Source organism: Anabas testudineus, chromosome 24, assembly GCF_900324465.2.
Source record: "Anabas testudineus chromosome 24, fAnaTes1.2, whole genome shotgun sequence".
Classification (NCBI taxonomy): Eukaryota; Metazoa; Chordata; class Actinopteri; order Anabantiformes; family Anabantidae; genus Anabas; species Anabas testudineus.
In genome coordinates, this window is record NC_046632.1 from 14,846,778 (window position 1) to 14,870,917 (window position 24,140).

General features: G+C 38.3%; 3 protein-coding genes and 1 long non-coding RNA gene across 6 annotated transcripts in view; 3 read left to right on the plus strand and 1 right to left on the minus strand.

Moving 5' to 3' along the window:
• The window catches only part of LOC113149170 (E3 ubiquitin-protein ligase TRIM9), a 27,230-nt gene extending 23,025 nt beyond the window's left edge, over positions 1–4,205 (plus strand). For both annotated transcript variants that reach the window (XM_026341075.1, XM_026341076.1), the window contains exon 11: positions 159–4,205. In XM_026341075.1, the coding sequence (XP_026196860.1) occupies positions 159–206 (48 nt within the window). In that variant the 3' untranslated portion in view covers positions 207–4,205. The remainder of the gene's footprint in view (positions 1–158) is intronic.
• On the minus strand, positions 3,640–8,460 carry c24h1orf131 (chromosome 24 C1orf131 homolog). Its single transcript, XM_026341079.1, has 9 exons — positions 8,066–8,460; positions 7,326–7,517; positions 7,141–7,241; positions 6,218–6,277; positions 6,017–6,112; positions 5,822–5,908; positions 5,613–5,647; positions 5,189–5,318; positions 3,640–4,980 (listed from the first exon to the last, which is right to left on the minus strand). Exons 1-8 carry the CDS (start codon positions 8,142–8,144, stop codon positions 5,189–5,191), a joined length of 780 nt encoding a protein of 259 aa, XP_026196864.1. The 5' UTR covers positions 8,145–8,460; the 3' UTR covers positions 3,640–4,980.
• Positions 8,461–8,507: 47 nt separating this feature from the next.
• On the plus strand, positions 8,508–16,861 carry gnpat (glyceronephosphate O-acyltransferase). 2 transcript variants are annotated; one of them, XM_026341077.1, is made up of 17 exons: positions 8,508–8,677; positions 9,489–9,680; positions 9,778–9,954; positions 10,059–10,188; positions 10,321–10,448; positions 10,617–10,692; positions 10,973–11,124; positions 11,235–11,365; positions 11,539–11,789; positions 12,112–12,210; positions 12,430–12,606; positions 12,757–12,836; positions 12,928–13,068; positions 13,479–13,578; positions 13,668–13,761; positions 14,202–14,263; positions 14,365–16,861. In XM_026341077.1, the coding sequence occupies exons 1-17, from the start codon at positions 8,654–8,656 to the stop codon at positions 14,406–14,408; spliced, it is 2,058 nt and encodes a 685-aa protein (XP_026196862.1). In that variant the 5' UTR covers positions 8,508–8,653; the 3' UTR covers positions 14,409–16,861. The 2 variants fall into 2 exon arrangements, with proteins under 2 accessions (XP_026196862.1, XP_026196863.1); XM_026341078.1 differs by having other exon boundaries at positions 12,433–12,606.
• Positions 16,862–17,777: 916 nt separating this feature from the next.
• LOC113149420 overlaps positions 17,778–24,140 on the plus strand; it is a 45,025-nt gene continuing 38,662 nt past the window's right edge. The window contains exon 1 of the long non-coding RNA XR_003297578.1: positions 17,778–18,235. This is a non-coding gene — a long non-coding RNA (uncharacterized LOC113149420). The remainder of the gene's footprint in view (positions 18,236–24,140) is intronic.

Consider the following 24,140-nt stretch of genomic DNA (forward strand, 5'->3'; position numbering starts at 1 on the left):
CTGAATATTTGCAACAACTAATATATGAGCCTTGTTATTCCTGTAGACACTTTACTCAGCTTGTTTAATTTTAATTTGTGTTTCCCGGATCCAGCTGATCGCCTGTCTGCTCCCCGTCTCACTCAACAATGATCTAATTGAGTGTTTGTCTGTTTCAGGTGACCTTAGTGACGGGCCTGGAGGTGCCAAAGAATATCAAACAGTAGGAGCTCCTTCCTCCCTCTGAGCGTGCCCTGGATACAAACCAACAGTGTCATCTGCAGCCGCACATTACTCCCACATGGACCTTTTCCAAGATGGGATTCACGCCTCTCCCATCCGTCTCAAGGTGCCCTTTGTATTGGATACACTTCAGCGAGAAACCCCGCCTGATCATTTTGGGATGGAGGAATAAATCTGAATCATTATTGGCTATAAACACAAGGATGTTTGTGGCTGTCACTGCAGAGTCGCTGTGGATTGCCATACTTTATTTAAATGCCCGTTTTTACCCTTTGAGCTCCAAATTTTTATTTCCGCTTGCACCATTCCTGTAATGGAAAAAGAAAAATGCCTGATATCTCTCTCTTCATAACCTGAGACCAAACTTATCCAACTGAATGATCACCATTTTTAAAAGTCTACAGCAGCAAGGTGGCTTAAGGAGGAGGAAAAAAATGAAAGCGAAATGACGGAGCGGTGCTTAGTGTTGCTCTGCTTCGCTCTCAGGTGGGTTCACAGCTTGAGATCTAAAACTAGATGAAGAGAGTGTTTTGCAAGTTGTTTCACTCATGAAATATTTAAAGGCAAAACTTTCACTGCACACTTTTAACCCAGTTGTGACTCTCTTCACCCTTTTCCCCTCTCCGTTGGAGTTTAGTCGAAAAATAATTTCTTATGAGTGGGTAGGAATGTGACAGCCATCTTAAATCGACTCCGCTCTCCTGGTGATCAGCTCTCCTTCTCATACGGAGTGACACTGAAGATTGCTTGGTACTGTCGTCAAAGAGGTGCACGCTGAAGTCAAGCTGGGAAGAATGACGTTCCATTTCTCCTCCATGTCATTGAAACAACAATGCAGCAGATCCTCTAAACATAGAAAGCTTTTTATTTCCCATATTAAATAGGTAAATTCATTTTGGAGTTTTATAATAAGTCATGTCTTATCATAGCTTTTTAATAAGAGAGGAATCCAGTTACACTTGAGTTGCAAATTAATCATGTCAGCTGAAGCCAGAAATAGGCATTTTGGACAATAAACGTCTTTAATGACTTGCAAAGAGCTAAATGGAAAGATAATACACATTCAGCTACACTATATGATTAATATGAAGCTGCTGCCAGCAACCACTTAGCATAGCTTAGCAAACAGCTTCAACCAGGGGAAACTGTTTTGGTTTTTCTGTAGCTTCAAAAAGAGATAGGTGCTAAAAGACCAACTGGCAGCTGGCTGCGACTTCTTATTTATCCTTCATGGGCATGAAAGTGACACCAATCTTCTCGCCTCAAGTCTAAACATGTAGATTAGAAACATCAGACTGGAACACTCCCATACAAATGTAAAAATTAAGTTTATTATTTATTGTTGACTTATGCATGCACCACAATGTGCAAACAGTACCTAATGTGTTTGTTAAATGTGCATTATAATGAGTCCAGGTAACAAGTTAGAACAGAATAATTTATACTACCAATAAAATGCCTTACATGCAACTAAATTCAGCATCATCTTACAATATTTAGACTTAGTTTGACAGGATATAAAGTGAGAATAAGCCATGAACATTTAGTTTTTCCCTTTTAAATAACCTATTATTCAACATTGAATTTATTTATGTTAACATAGCAAACATCCATAGATTCTTGGTTTAATTATTCAGCTACGACTTGTGCATCATGTCATGCATGTTTCCCAACATTCACCGTGACATATTCGACATTTCTTTCAAACTTTGGGATATCAACTAGAATTCAAAGGCGCAGTGTAAAAGAATTATTGTTAAACTGAGGAAACTAAGTTGACCAGTTGCTTCTTTTTCTTCTCGCCTATTCTGCATTTCCTGCAGCCTCTCCCAGGTTCAGCACACGTCGTCTGACAGAGAATTATTTTCACCTTGTCGTAATGAATTCAGAAACCTACCTTTTTATTTGTTGTAAGACCGACAGCTACTCTAACTACTATAAAATGATCTTGACAAGTCACATCAGGTAAAGCTACATCTGCTGCTACACTTCTCATCAGGGATTGGATACGGCAGCCTGTAAAGGACAGTAGCTTCAAATTCAACCAGACCACTGTGACTACAGCTGATAACACTCATCACATATGTATATTTTATCAGTTAATGCAGCAGAAGATGAAGAAGTTGATTTTTAAATTAATTTAAAGCCATCTAATCCTGGATTTTATTATAACATTAATATATTTCTATTCCCTGTAATTATGAAAGTGTGTGTGTGTATGTGTGTGTGTGACAAAGAGAAGTCAGGAGAGAAAAACCTGCCACACAAAGGTTATGTGTGAATGAAGATCCACAGCTGTAAATACTGAAATGTGAGTTATGAGCATGGATTGATTATCAAACAAGTTTACAAAACACCTGAATCTGTATTGTAAATAGCGTTCTGAATTGTCGTCTTTGCAATGAGTGATGTTAAAGCTGCTGCAACAGCTCGCTCTGCTGTTCGATGGTGGCAACAGCAGCATCAATGAATCCTGATGTTGCTTTTTCACACGTCAGGGGCTCTCTGGAAGCGTTGCATCTCTTATTTTATCATAAGCTATCTCGTGACAGTCAAACATTTAATCAGGGACATACAATAGCAGTCGTTACCATTATAAAAGTTATTATGATAGGCAGCATGTGTATCATATTTATCTATAAGATCTATTTTCAATACAACATCCGTTTTAAATTGAGTTATTAGTAGTAAACAAATTAAAAATAACATTTTATTTTGCATTTATCACCAATTATGGTTCTTTTTTTTATTTTTTTTTTACAATTTATTGTTTGAGAGGGACACAATTATATATTTATTTATAAATAAAAGTTTTTAGAACTGGTTTATTAGACTGATATAAATCTGCAGTAAGTCCCAAATGGCTTAACTTGCCTTTTATACCTGATGCTGCATTCAAACAAGGTGGGAAATGATAATGGTACCTGCTCAATGTGTAATTAACTGTTCTCTAGGAAGTTAGGAAGATGTCAGTTTTGTGTCTTGTTTTTGCTGCCAAAAAATCTATTTATTACAATTTCACTTCTCTGCTTACTAAGCAAACAAATCCAAATAAAATCCTTTTTTTATTTTAAGTTCATTCACCATCTTTTCCCATTTGACTTGAATGCAGCATTAGCGTAAAAGTCAGGATCTGGAGCAGTTTCTCTTGAACCAGAAACCAAAAATCGAACTATCTGCCAAAGGGGATTTTTATTAACAGTCCCCCGACTGCCAGCTACCACCCAAGGGCTACGTTTGATTCACGTGGGGCTTTCTGGCTGCACCCACCTCCCAGACCAGAGGAGAAACCTGCCCTGAGGTTGTCTTTGCTGTAACCATGAATAGATTTGAGGCCCATGAGCAAAGCGAGGCATCTGTCATGTAACATGGGAAATGTTTTTTTTTTTTTTATTCTATTTTTTATTTATTCTATTTAATTCTGGTTGATTTGTGGTTATGTGTCAAAACAGCACAGAAGTAAATCACTCAGATTCCCCGGGGTTGCAGAGTTTTAGGTTTATCAGGTAAAAGTTTCATGTTTTCTTTTTCCCCTCTAACATTTATATAGAACAAAAAAAAATAATCACACTTTTAAAATAAATCACCCTGTAGTCACTCCTGTCTAGATGTAGTATTGTACGGCATGTCCCTTTACCCCACAGTTACCCACCCATGAATGTGACATATTTTTCTAGTTTAACTTCAAGATACGGTGCTGAGATAAACGTATGTCACTACTGTAAGATACTGTATTAACTTACCAGCAGAGGAGGCGATATTGTTCATTTAACCCCTCTCTAAAGTGTGTAAATATATTTAATTACATATTTATTTTCTTGGCCCTCTTCTGTTTGTTCAGTGAATGGATTTTAAAAAGGTTTGCCGGCTACAAATTTACCAACAGATGTGCTTACAGCTTGAGATACGTGATGTGCTGCAGATAAGCTTTGCATTTCTTCATGCTCTTCTGTTTCAAATAAACACACCGTATGAACAACATATAAAAAAAGCTGCTTTGAGAAAACAGTGGGGAGAATTTGTGACCTCACCCAGCCGCACACTGCCATCATCGCTACCCATCAACATTAACGTTCTCCTCTCTGAACAAATGTAAAGATGTAATGTTTACATCATTACAAAGAAGCTGTTTGTGATTCATGAGAGACAAATACTGTGTTGGCAAAACCATTCTACTTCCTCATTCTCCATTCAAAGTGTTTACATGTATTTGTGTTCATGAAAACGTCATGCTGGGACTTTACCTGCGTGTTTGTTGCTTTTCTAAAAAACATTACCCCCTATCTGTCCTCATACGATCCTCTCCCTTTCTGCCAATGTAAATGTTTTGTATGACTACATGGTTTGTATATGCGAGCTGCATCGGAACTGCATCATTTTAAAATATTTGCAGTGCAAAACACAAGGAACACAAATGTCTTTTTTTGGTCATTTATAAAAACTAAATAAATAAACTGTGATGGAATACGATGTCAGAGGGTCTCCAGCTTCGTTCATTGACGTCCTGCAAAGTCGACATTCAGGGTCCATTTTACTGATCAATGCATTGGATTTCTGACTCAGCAGCGTGTCATCAGTAACACTGACCCATATTTCGTTGCTGATGAGTGGCGTGTTGTCAGGAAATCAGCCTGGAAGCTCTGATGCATTTCCTCATCACAGCTTGTTTGGCTGCAAACAGTCCTGCAGTGAATCCTTGACACCGATTCTTCTTCTAGTCTGGTGATATTTTCCCATCCTGGATGATGAATCACTCAACTACGAACATAAACACAAATATTTCAATCAATATCTTCACTTTCCTTTTCTGTCATTACCAGAGATAAAACTTTAACTTAACTTTAGGTGAATTACAGTTCTCATGTTACTCCTAAAATTTAGTTCATAACGAGGCCTCAATCTGGATTTCCTCGTCTTTCAGTTCATCTTTCGACATTTAGCAGAAACATAAAAAACATGAACAAACCTATTTGCGTCTTCTGTTGCCTTTGATTTTCTGGATCTCTTTGGAGCTGAGGACCAGCATGCCGTTCTTGAAGCGGCCCACCTGACCCGAGGGAGCCGAGCCAGAACCAGAGGACACCTTCTTCTTGTCCCTGGTCGAGGTGGAGGCACAGGCAGACGCGGATTTGAACCAATGAGATGCAAAAAGACATAAATAAACACGCAGACTGAATTTTTGAAGCTAAAGAGAAAATAATTGTGCTGTGTTTTCTAACCAAAGACTTTAAATGGAGGAGATTTACATTAACATTGATTATATTGTAATGATAAACATTCAGTATATTAATGGAGATCATTTCTGACATGTCCATCATCCTACTGACAGACGTTTTTCTTGAATATCTGTAATGACGAGCTCCTAGAGGAGAATGTTTACGCATACGCACCTTTGATTATTCTGCTTCTTCTTTTTCTTCAAGTCCTACAGACGAGGTTTACAGTGAGAATTTAATCACAAATTTGTTTAATTACAGTGGTATTTTTCCCACCAGTTAAAAAAAAAAACTGCTAATTAGTTAAAGAACGTTAATGACAAATGTGAAATTAATGTCCCCTTAACAAAATGAGTGGGACTGATGTAAGGTTGAGGTCTTACCGGCTGAACCTCTTCTTTTGCTTTCTCCTTCTTCTCTTTAATCTGCTGCTGGAGCACCTTGTAGTTGACGTAGCTCTTCTTAGGAGGCTAAATTAAAGATATTATTGGATGTCAGTCAATTATTTGGCCACTCAGCTGTTATAAAGTCCTCAGACTAATTAAATATGCACAGCACTTAAAAAAAAAGATCTTTACTCTTGCTCCCAGCATGACTGCTCTGTCCTGTTCAAAAACACGCTGCTGTTCCTTCTTATAACCTGTGATTCCAAACCGATGGACTTCCAGACGAGCCTGATGTGAACATACACAAACAGTTAGTAAATAATTTTGCATTATAATCCATGTTTATGCAGCTTTATCTGTCCAACAGAAAGTTAACTGTGATAAAACTGTCACCTTTTCCAAGTTGAGTTCTTCTAGCTGGTCGCTTTGCTTCTTCTCCGCTATGTGAAGGGTCTTGAAGTGAGGACAGCGCAGACCCAAAGGCAACAGAGACAAGAGGAGAAGGAAAAGTGAAATGAATGGGTGGTGACAAGAAGAACATAAACAGAGAAGGTTGACTAGGGGTCACACAGTAGCGTGACAGAACCAGTACAAGTTGCTGCTTTTGCAGGAATTTATCTGTGATAGAGTTTCTCTGGTAAGAAGACAAGAAGACATGCAAGAGCAAAATATTTTTTCACATTAAACCTTCAGGTGGAAAAGAGGCCACTACTCTAAAGCTTTGCTGATGACATCCCCTCCACCTCTTAGCCATGCAGACCACCCTCTATAACATGAGAAAAATAACATCCAGCTCCTCACGCAGGTACTCGCCATTTCTCATCTTGACTACTGTAATGCCAGACTAACAGGGCTTCGTTAATTTGATATCAAATATTTCCAGATGATCCAATATGCAGCAATGCATCTTATTTTTGATCAGCCAACAAAGACAAGTGTCACACCACTGTTCATATCACTCCACTGGCTGTACGCTTCATGTTCAAATCTCTGACACTCGTCTACACAGCAGGCAAATCAACAACACCTTCATCCCGGTCTTGCCCAGTGTACTCTGCATCTAGCGGTCCAACCACGAGCCGTCAACTCTCTGCCACTGTTTTATCGAAGTAACATACTGTGCAATGATAAAATATATAAATTCTGCAGATTTATCACCAAATCGAGATGGTGGCTCATGATGTAAAATGCAAAGCAAAAGGCTCATGATTTTCTCAGTACAGAACAGATGCACACTGTTCAGAATTCATAAACACTGAGTCACAGGCGATCTAAGCTTTTATATAAGAAGAAAACAGAGTGAGCTAAAGACTTACAGGTGTTTTGTCAGGGGCTGGTGTCTGCCTGGTCTTCGGTTTCTTTGTGGGGTCCTGAAATGTCACAACCTCCACCTGGTTCACGTGCTGGATGGTTGGACCTGGGTCAGACATCACACATTGTTAATCCTGTTGTAATTCCAACAGATCAGTGTTACTACTCAGCTTATTAGCGTTCCTTCTACCTGTTAGCTCAGTCTGAAGTAGCCGCCGCTTCTGTGCTGTTGAACTATTATGATCTGCTCTACAGTCGCCACTGTCGTTGGCAAAATCTCCAACTGTAGGAAACTCTTCCTCCTCTTCTTCTTCATCATCATCACGCCTTTTTCGTTTCTTCTTCCGAGATTTGAGCTTCTTTTTTGATGTGGGCCCATCACCTGCATCAGTTAACAAGATGAACATGAAATAAATCCGATTCTGGTGATTGGAACTATTAAACATACTAATATGGTAAAGTTAAGGGCACATGTGATCATCAATCCAGGTTACAACGTTTCTTAGCTGTAGCTGGACAGTAATATGTTCTCTTAAATCCATAAATCCAAGTCACTACAACATCAGTTGGGAGTTTATTGGGTACATCTAACTAAAATTAATGCAGTTTAATGAAATAGAGGCTGTGTTACACGTGAAATGTTGAATATTTAGAAGAAGGATTTGCATTAAATATCAGCAAATTCTGGATGCAAAAATCAGGGAGGTAGAAAAATATACTAAAATATACACAAATAACCTAAATTAGATATTATAATTGAATAGACTAGATGCACAGTTCTACAGACTGTGTGATATAAAACAAGACATAATTCCTATTTAAACACAACATCATGAAAACAACAATTAGATATTAGGACCACTAGGTTTCAGACACTAGCCTTTAAACTAGCTAATAAAGCTAGCTAGCTCTTTAGCTAACGACACTTACCAATGTCATAAAGCTTATCCAAAACTTGTTCGAGAAAGAGACAGTCCCTGTCTTCTTTTCCGTTCGTCTTTGAGCTCATTTGTAAGCTAAGAGCACCCACAGGTTAACACGAAGAAAGAAAAAAACAGCTGCTGAGTATGAATGACAACAAACTGTGGAAGCACATGGGACACACGGTACCACCGGTGTTATGTCAGAGTCTGTCCCCGTGCTAGTCAGTGGTTCCTTCGTTACAACAAAAGTTCCCGGAGCAGATATAACTGGTTAAATTTAAATCTGTGAATTAGGTTTTGAATCCCAGATGACGACTCGATGGTCTTACAAATTCGATTAAGTCCACGTTGAGGTAAAATCGCACATATCAACATTGAGACTGTCTTGAGCACAACACCGGTCCACGTTGGTCCTTTCCGGCTACCGTAGAGCAGGAAGTGCTCCGGAAATGCCAGTTTACACCGCCCATGTGAAGTTCCTCAGCTGCTGTTATCAACTTCAAGTGCTATAACAGGACATAGGCCTGCACGGATATTCATGCACATTTAATTTAACTGGATGTGGCGTCTGTGTGTGTTTGTAAGGTGACGAAATATGGCATCGAAAGCTGATTATTTGGTATGTATGCACTGCTCTTGCCAGGTGGCGGCTAAGCTAACTTAGCTCCCTGCTGTTGCTGTAGCTCAGTGGCCACTATTTAATGTTTAATTCAAACAGTTCAATGCCAAATACACACTTTGCTAGATTTAAAACCTCGAAATATGCTGTTAAATTGTTTCCTCAGCGACACTACTAGACAAGGTTGTTTGGCAATCTCTATGCATACTAGCATTTCTGAAGCCTGCAGTGAATCCTGTTTTAATAGTGTTGATATATTACTCTGCGAGTTTTTGTAAGTAGGTGACGCTTCTCTGCAAGTGTTCAGGATTTCCTGTGAATGTCTTTGGGGTTTGCTACAACTCCAATGATAAATAGTCACTTGAAAACATGTAAACCTACAGTTGGAACAGTTTCACAATATTTCACAACACTGGACTCTCTATCCTGTGTTTTGCATTCTGCATTACTGTGGTGGAAATTGGCTAAGGACGTTTAATCAAGGACATAAATTAAAATATGATTGTGTAATAACTTTAATGGGAGGTAAACCCAATGTGCTTTACATTCATTCATCCATCATATTTAATTATTATTAAATATAATTCCGTACTGTGCTCTTTTCCATGTCATTGTATGGTTTGAAATGATATAAAATAATGTTTTATTGCTAAAAATAAACTACCCAACATTTCAAAACTAAATATGATATCAATCATAATAAACATTGCAGTTTATTTTTTTCAATTGCATGTTTAGTTGTTCAGAAAAATATATTAATAGTCAGAAATGAACATGTTTCTAATGCAGTGTGATGATTTCCTTTAAATAGCATAGAGACCCAATGCTGAAGAAAAGAGATGACTTTGAGGACATGTTGGAGGAGAGGAGGAACTCCAGTGACCTGAGATATGCTCTCAGATGTTACACTCCTGTTCTTTACAGAGGAGTGACTCCCTGTAAATCCAGCGTGCTGAAGAGCATGGTGCTTCAATCTGATCATATTCACTACGTCATCAATCAGGTAAGTTAGAGTTTGTCTGACAGTGTTCTGGTGATACCTGTCAGAAATTCTTTTTGCATGTACTGTGTGCTGTAATATTTCATTTTGAACTGTGAAGGTTTCCAAAGAGACTGGCAGGGCTACTGATGACGTCCAGGAGGAAGCATCGGCCATCTTGGAGGAGATGGCTCACCGCCTGCAGCTCAGCACCGTTCGCTTCTTTGCCTTCACGCTCAGCAAAATCTTTAAAACCTTGTTCAGGAGCATCTGTGTCAACGAAGAGGGCATCCAGAGAGTGAGTATACTGTACACACTTGAGTGACACTGAGGACAAAGTGTGTGAAGTGATTTTAAAATGGCAGAATCACAACAATCTCATTTTCTTCACTGTTTTATTAGCTGCAACAGGCTATTCAGGAGCATCCAGTAGTTTTACTGCCAAGTCATCGCAGTTACATGGATTTCCTGTTGATGTCGTACCTCCTCTACACCTACGACCTGGCTCTACCTGTCATTGCTGCTGGCATGGGTAAGTATTGGATTAAACAAGGAGGAATAAACATCTAATTTGTAAAATGTTATGGTGAACTCAGCAGTGGTGGTGTACACTGCAGTTCATTGAGGTTTTTTGCGCCCCCCCACCCTCAAAATAACCCTGCAGACTTCATGGGGATGAAGATTGTTGGAGAGATGTTACGGATGTCTGGAGCTTTCTTCATTCGGCGGTCGTTTGGTGGAGACAAGCTGTACTGGGCTGTCTTCTCAGAGTACGTCAAGACTATGCTCAGGGTGAGGATTCAGTTTTTATCTTTTTATTCAATGTATAGTGTCGTAGTGGCTATAACCGTTTCACAGCATTCATTGAGAGAGTGAAGAGTGAGCCCATTTCTATATTTTCTAGATACTGATCTTTGGAAGGGAATTAACTCTAACCTCTTGGTTGTTCTTTTTCTTCAGAATGGATTTGCACCTGTTGAATTTTTCCTAGAGGGAACTAGAAGCAGAACATGCAAGTCTTTAACTCCAAAACTAGGTAATGCACAAAAGAAGTTATATCCCACCTACAAATGAGATGCTGTATTTAGTTTTTCTCTTTTTTCTCCTGACTGTACAGGATACAGTGATATCCAACATCAATTAAAGAAGTTAATGTATGTTGTACAGGTAGTAAAGCCCCTAAAAATGAATAGCAACACTTTTACCAGTAGGAAAAGTAATTGTTTTAACGTGTTTTCTTATGTTCCTGCTCATTTTTCAGGTTTTTGTGGTGCAGCTGATTTTTCTGTTAACCTCATATGTTTGTGTTTATTCAGGTCTGTTGAATATAGTGATGGATCCATTCCTCAAAGGGGAGGTGTTTGATATTAGCGTGGTCCCTGTCAGTATCAGCTATGAGAGGATCTTGGAGGAGACGCTGTATGCCAGAGAACTACTGGGTGTACCCAAACCCAAAGAGTCCACTTCAGTGAGCAGCTTGAACATCTCATTTCTTCATGTAGTAAAAATGTCATAAAGGTCATGCAGCTGGGAATATCCCATAAAATATTGATTTCTCTCTCTGTCTCCTCTGTGTAGGCTCTGTTCAAAGCCAGGAAGGTCCTCAGTGAAGACTATGGCAGTATCCATGTGTACTTTGGTCAACCGGTGTCTATTAGAAGCATGGCTGAGGGCAGAGTTAACCGCTGCCAGTTCAACCTGATTCCAAGGTACCACATACCCATATTAAATTATCTGTGGAGTATAAAAGGACACTGATATTGTGTTGTGTTCTGTATTTAAGTTACTGAATTCAGTGTGGATCAATAGTTCTACATTTAGGATGGAAGTTGAAACATCTTTATTCAAAAACATGGACTGACTGTAAGCTTTCCACTGCCAGACATATCCCCAAAAGACCTGACGAGGACATCCACAACTTTGTGAATGACTCGGCCTACAGACTAGTACGGGCGCAAGAGGAGAACATGGTCCTGAAGCCGTGGGTCCTTCTTGCCTCTCTTTTGCTACAGAAGCACCACCAGAACCAGGCACCGGGGCAGAAACGAGGGATAGCACTGGAAGAGCTGACTCAACAGGCTGTGTGGCTCAGGGATCTTTCCCGGCAGTATGGAGCCTTCCTCCACTGGCCTGGTACAGTATGAGCCGATTCAATAAATCAGTGTTGTCACAGTGACACTGAAGACTCTGTTTACTCAAAGAGCTGACGAACAAGAGGCTCCTGTTAAAAATGAAATGTGGTTTTTGAGCATATTGGTGGGGGGGTTGAAAGGGCGACAAATAGTCTTTGTATAAAGTTAACTAAGTGCTGAATAGTTGCATGACTTACAGTTTGTAGACTCAATTTTGTGAAGAGAACTCAACAACAACAAAGACCTTGAACCTAAAAACATGTACAGTAATTAGATTTGGATTGTGATTATAGTTATTCGTTATTACTCTTTCGGTTCTTCAGACCACACGTCTCCATCAGATGTAGTCTACTCCAGTCTTTCCCTACACCGAGGGTTGGTGAGGATCTCGGAGGGAAGAGTCCAGCTGGCATTGGAACAAGGTTTGCATTTATTAGTTTCATTTTCTTGCCTTGATCTTTGTTTATCTGTGTTTGTATGTTCTAATCTGTTCTTTATAATAACAGCACAGCTTAGAGGTCAGTACAGACGGTACAAGAACAAAACGTCCCAGTAATCACAGATGATAACTGAAGTACAACAATGACTGAATGATAATAAAGACTCTTTGCTGGCTTCTGATTGTTAATTTTGTTTTAAAGCAGGAAGACAAGCAGGGTCAGGGGAGCCTCCCAGCACCTTTACCCCAGAAGAAGAGCTCCTGAATCAGGCAGTCATCATGCTCTCCTGTGCCTCCTACAGGAACCAGGCACTGCACGTCTTTATCCGACCAGCACTACTGGCTTCTGCCATCCACGCTGCGTCCTCCAACAAAAAACGTAAGATGGACCATCCTGACAGAGAATGGCACAGAAAATAGGATGAATACCTCAAATAGCCACCACCACCAGCTGTCATACAGACGGCTGTTAGATATATTTTAAGTGCATGTTGGCCGTTTCTCCTTCACGTTGTCATTTCTTTTTCAGAGGAGGTCTTCAACAGTTTCAGCTTCCTAAGAAACACGTTCTCCAATGAGTTTATTCTCTGTCCTGGAGCAACAGTGCAGGTGAGGAACATCATTTCTACATTGTTGTTGAAGTAAACACTTCCTGTAGACCTGTTTAGTCCATTATACATATGTTTTTTGTGTATTGTAGGACTTTGAGGAGGCCTGTTACCTGCTGGTGAAGACTGGAGTGCTGCAGGTCAACCCACAGGAGGTAGTGGTAACAGAGAGAGGACACAGAACAGTGGCCTTCCTCACCGCTCTGCTTGAGCCTTTTTTACAAGGATATCAGGTGAGTCAGACAAACATGACGTTGTTTTAAAAACTTGCTCAGATGTGTCATGTTTTGTATACAGGGAGGTGGTTGTGTACATATCCACCCCTGTGTTGTAGGCTGGTACAAGATAGTGAATCCACTTATGGGAAAAACAGAATATCTGCAAAGTGAAATTTGTTAGACATCCTGCAGCTGAACCAAGCTCAGCATGTGTAAATATGTCAGACACATCAAGTCGATGCTTGTTTTCAAATTCATGTTGCAGCAGTAAGAAGTCCTGTAGGAACAGTCGGTGTGCTGGTTGCAGTTGTCCTCTAGAGGGTGCTGTTAACGCACCACCTGACAAACTATTGTAACAGGTGTGTGTGTGTGTGTGTGTGTGTGTGTGTGTGTGTGTGTGTGTGTGGGTGTGGGTGTGGTTACAGGTGGTGTGCAGGTTCCTATGTGAAGAGGCTGCTGAGACTTTGACAGAAAAGGAGTTTATTCCTGCTGTCCGGAAGTTTATTCTCAAACAAATTCTAGCAGGTATCTCTCATTTAAACATTTTTAATGTATTGTAATGTATATATGTTTCTGTATGTTCTGATTGTGAGCTGTATATTTGTGCCATCCAGGTAGACTAAGATACATTGAGGTGTTGTCGTCGGACCTCCAGAAGAACACGCTGGCAGCTTTGCTAAGACTTGGAGCTGTTCGAAAAATCAATGGGTATGTTGCTTTTAATCATCCTTGTGTCCCTGTTTGGTTTGAGTGGCTGGAGCAACAACTAAACAAGACCTGTAAAAACAAGCAAGCAAAAGTACAGCACTTCAGTGACAGTGATATCTCAGCATCTATGAGAAAACAATTAGAATTCCATACAGTCATGTGCATTGTCAGGATATTCTCTCTCGTAGCAGGTATTAGTATTAGACAAATACAATCTCAAACAGCATATGACTTTTTTCATTTATTTATTTTACCAAAAATTAAACTGAAAAGAAACGAACAGGACACTAGAGGTGAAGGGACGTCTCCTTAATCCTTGGATAACCCACTGTTTTCACTACTTTTAACAAAGAAATGGTTTAGAGTCTTCATAAACTACAGTTCAGCTGTGACTGTTTTGCTGCTTAAAGTAATGTCATACTACAATGTTCTTACTTCAGAGCTGAGCAGGGGACTTTAAAGGTCAACAAGGTGATGGTGAACTCATTGGAGGACACTCTAGGTAAGAAACAGTGCTTCATTTGGAGCATTAAACCCCACAGCGAATAAATACTGTTTTGGTACCAGGCATTTAACAAAATCTCAATTTGCCTGTTTGTTTAGGGGGAAAACTTCCCACTCAGAAAGCTGCCATCGCTCGCCTCTAATCCACCGAGAAGGGTTGAATCTTTCTAACTGCATCGATGTAATACAATGATGTTCCAGCGCTTCTTTGCATGGTACGGTACGAGTTGGCCCAGCTTGTGACAAAGGCAGTCCAACCCAGCTGTTTTCTATGAGAGATGGAACAAAAGCCATCTGGAGACAGCTCAATCTCTCAAACGTTTTACTGTTTGATTTCTGTATCCTCTCCTCACCTCCACTTTTAAAAGGCCTTTTTTCTAAGACTCTTCTATTAAAAATACTTTTATATACCTACATAAAACCAGATGATGAATAGGCTCTTTGAAGGCGTATTGCTAAGCTTGTTTGGCTCATCCTTAAATAACTGACCTTTTGCTGTTATGAGCGACCTCGCGAAAGCTCCTCAATGTGCCAACTCGGCTCAGGATAGCGACCATTCTCCATTAATGCATTTTATATGTATCCTCTAACACTCAGCGCTGCTTTTTTGTTGCATTCAGTCTGCTGTTTCGTCTGGGCTTCTGTCTGTGTCTCTTATTCTCTTTGTCTTTTAGATTAGTGTCTTTTTGAGCACTTTAATGGGTTGAATATTGCAGTGTGGTGTGGACCTATACAACACTTTTTTTTCTGTGTGTTTTCTGTTTTTGTGAAACAAAATTGGTGAAATGGGTGAAAAGGAAATGGGGGTTTTTGCACATCTTAACTTTGGGTAAAACTGATTATCTTTTCGACTCTATATCGTAAAAAAGCATATTTGCCACAATCAGCATAGCTTGTTCAAGGTGTTACTGTGGGATTCAATCCATCCTGGTTCAAAACACCCAGCTTCAGGCCTTTTGCCAACAGTACACGTGTTTACACAGTAGAGGTAATACTGTCTAATGGCAGTGCCGCACATTTGCCAAAATACAGATAAAAATAAAGTTAGTTGTACTGAAGCGCTACCAGCTGCACCAAAGAAAAAATGTTTTTCCTTTTCCTGTTGAGTCTTCAAGATTTAAAACAAAAAAAAGTTGTAATTCAACATAGTTATGTTGAAGTTGCTTATTGGTCAACATTTACTTATTTTTATTTATCATTTTGTTACAAGAGTGTGACAGAAAAAGGTAAAATAAAACGGTAGCAGTAGATCAGTGGTACAAAGCTGATTATATTAAATAAGCTTGAGTTGTACCAGGCCAACGGGTGATTTATATATTTATTTATTTTTAAACTCAGGATTAGGCACATTGCTGACACTGTTAAAATGTGTGTCACTTTTATTACACAAAAATCCAAATTGGAACTGGACTTGTTTAGAAAATGCTTATATTGAAGCTATTACTTTGGTAGGTTAGTCATCCTGTTACCACCGTCCTAGTGTCAGCAGCAGATTGGAGTTTTACAAATTCAGGTAGAACTACTGCTGGAAAAAGAAGAAATTAAATTGTTTGGGTTAAACTTCACAATAGAACCAAATGGACACATTTTTCCTGGTATAGTTTGTTCAGATTGAAAATTTTGTTAAACACAAGTTACATTTTTGCTGCAGGAACCTTTTAGAGACACAACTGAGAAACTGTAGGTCACCACCGTTTTCACCATTGGATCGTATGTAACATCATCTGCGTCTGCCACATCAGGAAGTTTGGATAGAAGCATAATATATTACTTGTGTACAGTGTACAGCAGTTAACTCTGGCCGTTGTGTTAGAAACTTTTTAAAGACCTGTGTTGCAGCTGCTAAACAGAATGCTCATCAATCAACCTTGCCAAAATGATCAGAGTTAAATTTGTATTTACTGTAAGTTGGAAAGTACAAAACTGCCAAAGATATGTTGAGGTCATTTAATAACTGCCTCTATATTACAATGATACAGAGTAACAGAGGTCATATTTATTTTTAGCTAGCGTATTTTCAACTGAACCTTCAAAGACGTGTCCAGCTCAGAATAAATGATGGTTACAGTTCTTTCCAACTTTAAGGAATATGTTACATGTCTATTTTAACCTCATTATTTGTTGTATTTGCCTCAAATGTTTCCAACTAAGTAGTTTAATGCTAAACCTGTGGATGTATGGTTACACTCCCCGTTAACAAAAACGTCTAAAGCACCACCACTGTTTTTTACTAATCGAGCAGATTAATCTAATTCTTTAAAAATGTTCCTAGGCTTCACTCACAGAGGTTAACTCAACCAATAACAAAGCAGCTCTGCATTAAATAAATGTTTGTAGAACAATCTGCACATCCATATTTATCCAAAGTGCAGGTCTACTGTTTGAAAGTATTTGTGTTTGAAATGTTTTCTTCATTTTGTCAGCATTGATAACAGCTTTTATATGGTATAATGTCTCAATATTTGTGTCAGTGCATTTTGCATTCATGCATATAACTACATTTAAGTGTGTATGTGTTGGGTGGGTTCCTTTTAGTACTGAATGTACAGGCTAATGAAATAAAAGAGCATGTTATTAAAGGATTTTGAAATATAAATCACCCAGATTGTGTTTTTTTGGGTTTTTTTTTTCATAAACTTTAGTGAGGATGGGATAATCAGATAATTTAAAATTCATCTAATCAGTCTTTTAAGATCTAATGTGTTTGATGGTCAAACCCCTTGTGGCTGAGTAAGTATTTGATCTTAATTGATCAAAACATGAAGTCATCATATTTAATCATGCAGATTTGTTTACACAAATTAACAAGGGAAAAAAATAAGCTTTGAACTTGACAGCTTCATTTTTCAAGTCCACAGCTGCTCGTCTCTCGCTGTGAGCCACATAATGTTAGAGGCTTCAAACAAAACAGAAACTTGGAGAACTTTTCCAAAAAGTGTGTGCAGCTCAGTGACAGAACCGACCTGACGCTGGCTGAGACTATTATTATATTATTATTGAGGAAATAATCAGTAGGGCAGATGTAACACTGAACACTGATTTGGTGAAAAGACAGCTATAGATGGTGACTGCTAAAAATTCCTGGGAAAGGTCCATGAGAGGCTTTTAAAGACAAAATTAAAGGTTTCTATGAATAAAACATTTACATGCTTACATGAAACCAGTGTGGACTTTATTTATCTTAAGTTGGCCTCATAACAAACATATATCCAATATTCAGTCCCTTTAGCTCAGTTTTGGTCTTCACCACTTCTGCTGCTCTAGTTAAGTGTTTCTTTATGTTTGTTGACTTTATAAATAAATTACATTGAGATGAATTTAATATTTCATATAACATAGTTAAATAACAACCAACCTTTACCAGTTTTATCCAATGGAATTTATTTTTATAATGATTGTAAAGGTGATTTGTTCCCCTAGACGTCACTAAATTATTATAGCCAATAAAAAGTACGGAATGCCCGTGAAGGCGGGATTGACCTTTGACATGTTTGTGTGCACTGTGTGTTTGCTGTTAAGTCGTTTAACGGTTAACTAGCATTAGCAACACCGCGGGAGTTACTAGCTAGCTCTGGGTTCAGAGATATTTCAGTAAATATGTGGCAGCTAGCTAATTTTTAGAAAGCTAATTTAGAAAAGTACACATCCATGGAAAGATATATCAAGAAACAACGGGTGGAGGAGTTAGACGTCCATGAAAAGAACTAACTAAGGATTTGTTATGTGTACGCTATAATTGTTAGCGTTAGCATCAATGACGCTAACACTTTTTTAAATTAATTAATTCATTTTTTTACATCAAACATATTTAAAAGATGTCACCGTTCCTCAATGAACGACGTTAACAGTTTAACCTTACTGCCCTTGGGATGTGAACTGGCACATTATATTGGACCGAACCATCTCCTGATGTAGCTTGAAGTGACCCACCTGGACGTTGTGACGTCACGTGTCAGTCTCCCCTATCCAGGTAAGAAATAACTTTTTAAATACAATTATATTATTATTATATTATAACTTGTGTGATGCAGTCATTCCAGCAGGAGTCTTGAGATGAGTCTTGTTTATTACTTATTATCATGAAAATAAAGCCTTTGCACGAATGCATTTAGAGCGGTTAAATTGCTCATATTCTGCGTGCAGATGTGTTGTTGTTATTATTATTATTATTATTATTATTGTTATTAGTCAGATTGTAGGTGGATGATGAGTAGTGATGGTAGAAGAGAGGTTTTCTGAATCTTTGATACAGTTGTCTTAGAAAACGAGTCACTGTTTTGGAACATTTGTATCATCCCAGAAATTGTGATTCATCGATTTGGAAGTCATGTATAATTTATTTAAGGGAAGCTACGTTTTTAAAAAATGCTGTGGATACAGTGATTGTATATACTTAGTCTGTTGTTGCTTTTGCTTGTGTGTCTAAGATAACATGGGGGCAGTGCGCCATTTTCATAGTATCATTGTGTGTAGATGAAGCGTGTATACATTGTTTATGCCATAGTTGCATACATGGGTTATGTGATGGCAGTTATATTGGACATGGACATTATGTGAGTTTGTCTGAGCTCACTTCCTGTATCCTACTATTCACCTTTGGCCTCTATTGTAACATCATTTTTGTTTCAAAGTGAAGCTATACAAGACATCAACAATGCATGTGATTTTCTGTCATTTCATCTAGTGTCAATGACTCACCTCCCCTCTTCTGACAAATAGTCTAATAACTGGAAAGTTTCCTTTTATGTCAACACTGTTCATGATCTGGTAAAAAGTATATATCAGGGAAAATATCTTTGCTTATCCAGTTTCTCAAGGAAAATGTTTTTTCGTATATATTTCTTGAGAAAATTCAGGGCATATGTGTAAATTTCAGTAATGATTTTTGCTCCTTGATCTTATTATTATTCTTGTAATATTTTTTTGCCAACCAAGATTTTAACTACTTTAACTGACATATAATCAGTCATAAAATGTAGAAGACGGGACTTGGCTAAATACATGAAGCTAAGCTGGTAGTACATAAAAGATGATTACATTTAATCAACCTCTAGGTGTCAGACTTGCCTCTCTGTGAACCTTCTGCTCATGACAAGGTGTTGTATACAAACACACACACACACACACACACACACACACACACGCACGCACAGCAGCATTTTTCATCATGTTTTGTGACTCTGCTGCTGAGTAAGAGACTGCTGCCAGAATACCACCACTTTCCATCCATATTGCCCTTTCTCTCACACTCACTCAGTCTCTGACAAATTATAGGTTCATCTAAAGTTACCATACCAAATTGCTTATATACACGCTCCAGTCCATCCATCCATCCATCCATTCACCCACACATACCCTCCTCTCTCTGTTTCTCCATCCATACTTCTCTCCCTGGTGGTGGTGGTGTATAATAGTGTCAGTCACAGCTGCATCAGCACTTTATCGGCTACATTATGACAAGCCGTATTGAAGGAGGGCACATACACACATATAGAAGGGCAACACCCATAATAAACTGCTTTCTGACCTGTGGCAACCATTGGGAAACAAAAGCAGCAGACAGCTTGTATTTTATGCCCAGAAGTGCAGTATATTTTAGATTTGTTTGGTCTGTGTTATGCCTTTCCTTTTTCTTTGTGTGTAGGGATCCGTGTGTATAAGTGGTTGTGACTAAATATACACTAATCAGGTATTGTGCTCAGAGGGATTTGTGGGGGTCTATACATAGGGAATTGATTGAAAGAAAAAGGGACCCTGGTGTATAATGTTTCAGCACTTAACCTTAGGTAATGGTAGGTTGATTGATTCAGCTCATTTGCTCTAGCAGATCCTGTTTATCAGTGCTGTGCTGGAGGCTGTGACATTTACATTCAGTAGTGGAGCAGCACTCAAAGTAAAATTTCAAGGCATCCAGAGACCCCTGTGTAGAGTCCAAGAAATCCCAATTAGTACGCATTTAAAGATTTTTCTCAAGCTGGATATAGAAAGGCTACCAGGACGTGTCCAAGCTTGTGTTTGAGGATTCATGATACATTTTTGCTTTAAGTATTCTCCCCTCAAACCACATCTCATTCTTTATTGACAAGTTAGAGAAGGAAAAGGTGCTCAGAGAGCCCATCTGGATAGGTAAAACCTTTTCAATCTTCAAAAGCTTGAATCAAATATCATTATTAAATCACACAAGAATTCAGCGAGTTCTGGCAGTTTGACGCAAATTACACTTTGCAGCCGAAAATACCTCCCAGATGAGCATATTTGAAAGCAAAAGTGATTTAAACCACCTAGCTTTTGTTTCTTTTCCCTGCTGTTTCCCTCAGATGTACTAGCTACTAAAGTCCTTGTATCATTAAGTGCCTCGATCACTAGTGTGACCACTTGTTATTTAATGCCGAGACAAGATAGGACCACAGGGACACTTAGCTGTTTCAGAGTAGTATGAACATGCTTCATAAAATGATTGCAGGGATAATGAGCAATTATCATCTCTGCATATTGTTCTCATTGATTGCTTTTAAATGCACTTTGTAACCAGATTACTCAGAGAAACCAGATTTCTCCTTAAAGAATTTTTCTGTTTATGAATCCTCACTCATAGGTAGGGTGTCATGTTTAAGTTGCAGCCTTTTGGGCTTTGTTTATTTCTGAAACACAGATGACCCACACCAAACACATTTACACTGAGTTATTATTATTTTTTATTGTGATTTATAGCTTTGACACTTTTTGGCCAGTTCTGTAGTCCTAGGTACACAATCATATCTTTTATAGTGTCTCTAAGGAAACTGTGAAGCGTAACTAACATTTATTAACTTTTGACTGTTTTTACTTCACGCCTTAAAATATTATCTGCATTAAAATACATCAGACGACAACAACATCTGTGGTGTAATGCTGTTATTTGCATATTTAATATGTTTAGCATTTGCCTGTCACCAGAAGATCAGTACAGGTCTCAATGGACCATTTTGTTTTTCAAAAGTTACTTTTAAATTATTCACCTTTCCCTCTTCTATGATGAATCAAATACACTCTTCTAAGATCAGCGATTAGTGCTTAATGAAGAAATTTGCATTTTTAACTATATTTACATAATGCAGCCAAGCATATATCTAATTTGCTGTGCTATTGTCTGTAATTAGCCACAATATAATTTTTCCTTTTGGGCATTTGCTTTAAATGTTAACACAATTTATCTTGTGTGCCCTTACTCACATGGTATACATCTGTACACAGAAATGCTTTTATATACTTATATGTGATGATGCATGCCCACATATACACACAGCTACTCCTCTCAGTCTCTGTGGGATTCCATGAGCTGCCAGTTTCTGACAGCAAGATAAATAATAATCTTCTGATGGATGCAGCTGTGAAGTGAAAGCTCAAGGAAGATTTAATAAAATCCAATAGAATCTAATTGAAGTGGTGTGTGTGTGTGTGTGTGTGTGTGTGTGTGTGTGTGTGTGTGTGTGTGTGTGTGTGTGTGTGTGTGTGTGTGTGTGTGTGTGAGCAAAAATGTATGTCTCTGCATGTGTTTGTAGTGGAACTTCCTTTGTAGATCAAAGTTAGTTTTTTCCGTTGTTTATTTGAATCGGGTTTTTGGAACATAAGATTTTCCTTCACAACAAAAGTGAGCAGGTTCAGTACAGCTGGCAGGTACCTGTCTGTTTTTTTTTTTTTTTTTATTCCCTTTTATTCCCCTTGTGATGTATTCCCCAGATAATTTCCTGAAAAGTGGACACCCTGTGCGTTTACACTTTGTTTTCATACATAGTGTTTGGAAAAGAACAGCAGAATTGACATAAGATCCACAAGTCCCAATATTGTAGATGTATTTTTGTATTGAGGCAGTTTTGATAAAGAAATAGTTTGTCATTTTGGAATATGTTGTAACACTTATGTCCTGACTTTTTTGCTCAGAGAACATCAACACCACTGTTATATATACAGTATTTTAATGTGAAGCAGAAAGTGAACAGAACATAGCGAAGACTTAGTCACTAAGAGGCAATAGATCCCTCACTTACAATAGTAATAGTTTGTATAACGGTACTGTTGATGCTGCCTAATTGGCTCCTAGATCTAGCTTCATATGTTGCATAATTTTATTAGATAAGAACTAGATTACAGAGACACTGTAATCTAGTACTGAGTACTGTTCAGCGGTGTTACAGTGTGATACCTCTTAACAATATTTGGCTACACACAGCAATGTTGTGTTGAAGCCTGTTTCCCCACCAATTTATGGAAAGTACATACACTGACAACAGCACATCTGTTCTGTCATCGATTTAAATTTTGCTCTGCAGAGCACTCGATGTTTATCAGTCTCTACTGAGCATTTTTGGACAGTACAGAGGAGTTCTTTGTCCAGTCCAGTTCTCCAAGATTTTCCAAGCTGTTGTTTGACATTTTGAGAAGCAAACAAGTAACCTACAAACATGGTAGCCTGGGGGAAAAGTCCTGTAGTTAATGGATGACGGAGGGCATTGTTCTTTTGGACAGGTTATTAAAAATGGGTGGCCAAAATATACTTGGGCATCCCACCACTGTGCTAAATGTTTCTTTAGGCGTGGACCTTGAGCCATGAGACATCTAGACATTTAACCAAAGCTCAATAATTGACATTGCTGTTTGTGTAGAGCTTTCTGACTCTTGGCATAAAAGCAAATAAACATAGTTCTCAGTAGGGCCTGAAACCCATACTAGCAAAAAGTGGAAAGAAAATGGCAGATGTTAGGACAACAATAATAAGAAAACCTCTTTAACCTTTTTACTTGCGGGAGGTTCTCCCTTTTATAAAAGAAGTAAAGATTGAAACGAACCGATGGCTATGGCGTGATGTCTTTGCATGGTATTGTGGGTCTACTTGCTTGGCTATCAAGGAAAATTAACAGATTAATCATATTTGTAAAATGTGTAATGTCAACTGAAACATATAAACAAACTAGGATAATACTAATTTTTGTTTTCAGTCCATTCACCGCTCACTCACACTTCATTCTGGCTGCTACTGTTGAACACACTCTGAACATATTGACCATGTACGTACATGACCATGCTCCGTTAAACGGAGACTAACTGGTCGTAGATAATGAGAAACTGAAACTGAAACTGCACGGAAATGTTCACATATGTAGATAATTAATTGACTTAGTTTTTGAAATTGTCATTTCTGTGATATAGATGTAAATTTATTTTGCCTAACCCTATTTTCTTAAATATACTGCTTAAGTTCAGAAAGTAAATGGACTTATAAAAGTTAACGTGCTCTTCATTTCCTACCAACAGCTTTTTATTTGGGACCAATTTAAAAGGCTTAAAACCCACACCATGACTATATCCGGCTGAGGTGTTACGGGGAAAAAGAACGACTGGGATTTAGAGGTGGATTATTAAGTTTTTGTGTACTCTTTCACTATTATTTCAAAAACATTTAATTATTTAAGAGTTGTGAGTCAGAGAGAGGAAATTGCTTTTTTGGATCTTTGTAAACCAGGAAAGATTTCTGCTGATAGCTACAAGAAGCTGGTATTTTAACCCTTCTCTTTAAAAATTGAGTTTTATGGCTATGTGATGAAGATTTATTTTTTATTTGTCTGTAATGAAAATAGATTTCCTATTTATTACTGCTCCATTAAAGTGATGAGAACAGTGACTCTCAGGTTTTAATGCTGCTACAGACATTCTCATCATACTTTGATTCTGCTAATGTAACGTTGACAACACAGTGGAGCCCTCATTCCCCAGTACCAGACCAGAATTAAAGCAGTATACTTTAAAAAAAATAGTGTTTGAATTATTTTAATAAAGGCATTAACTTATTATTATGTTCATGCACAAAAGTAACTTTTAAGGAATATCCAAAAAATCTA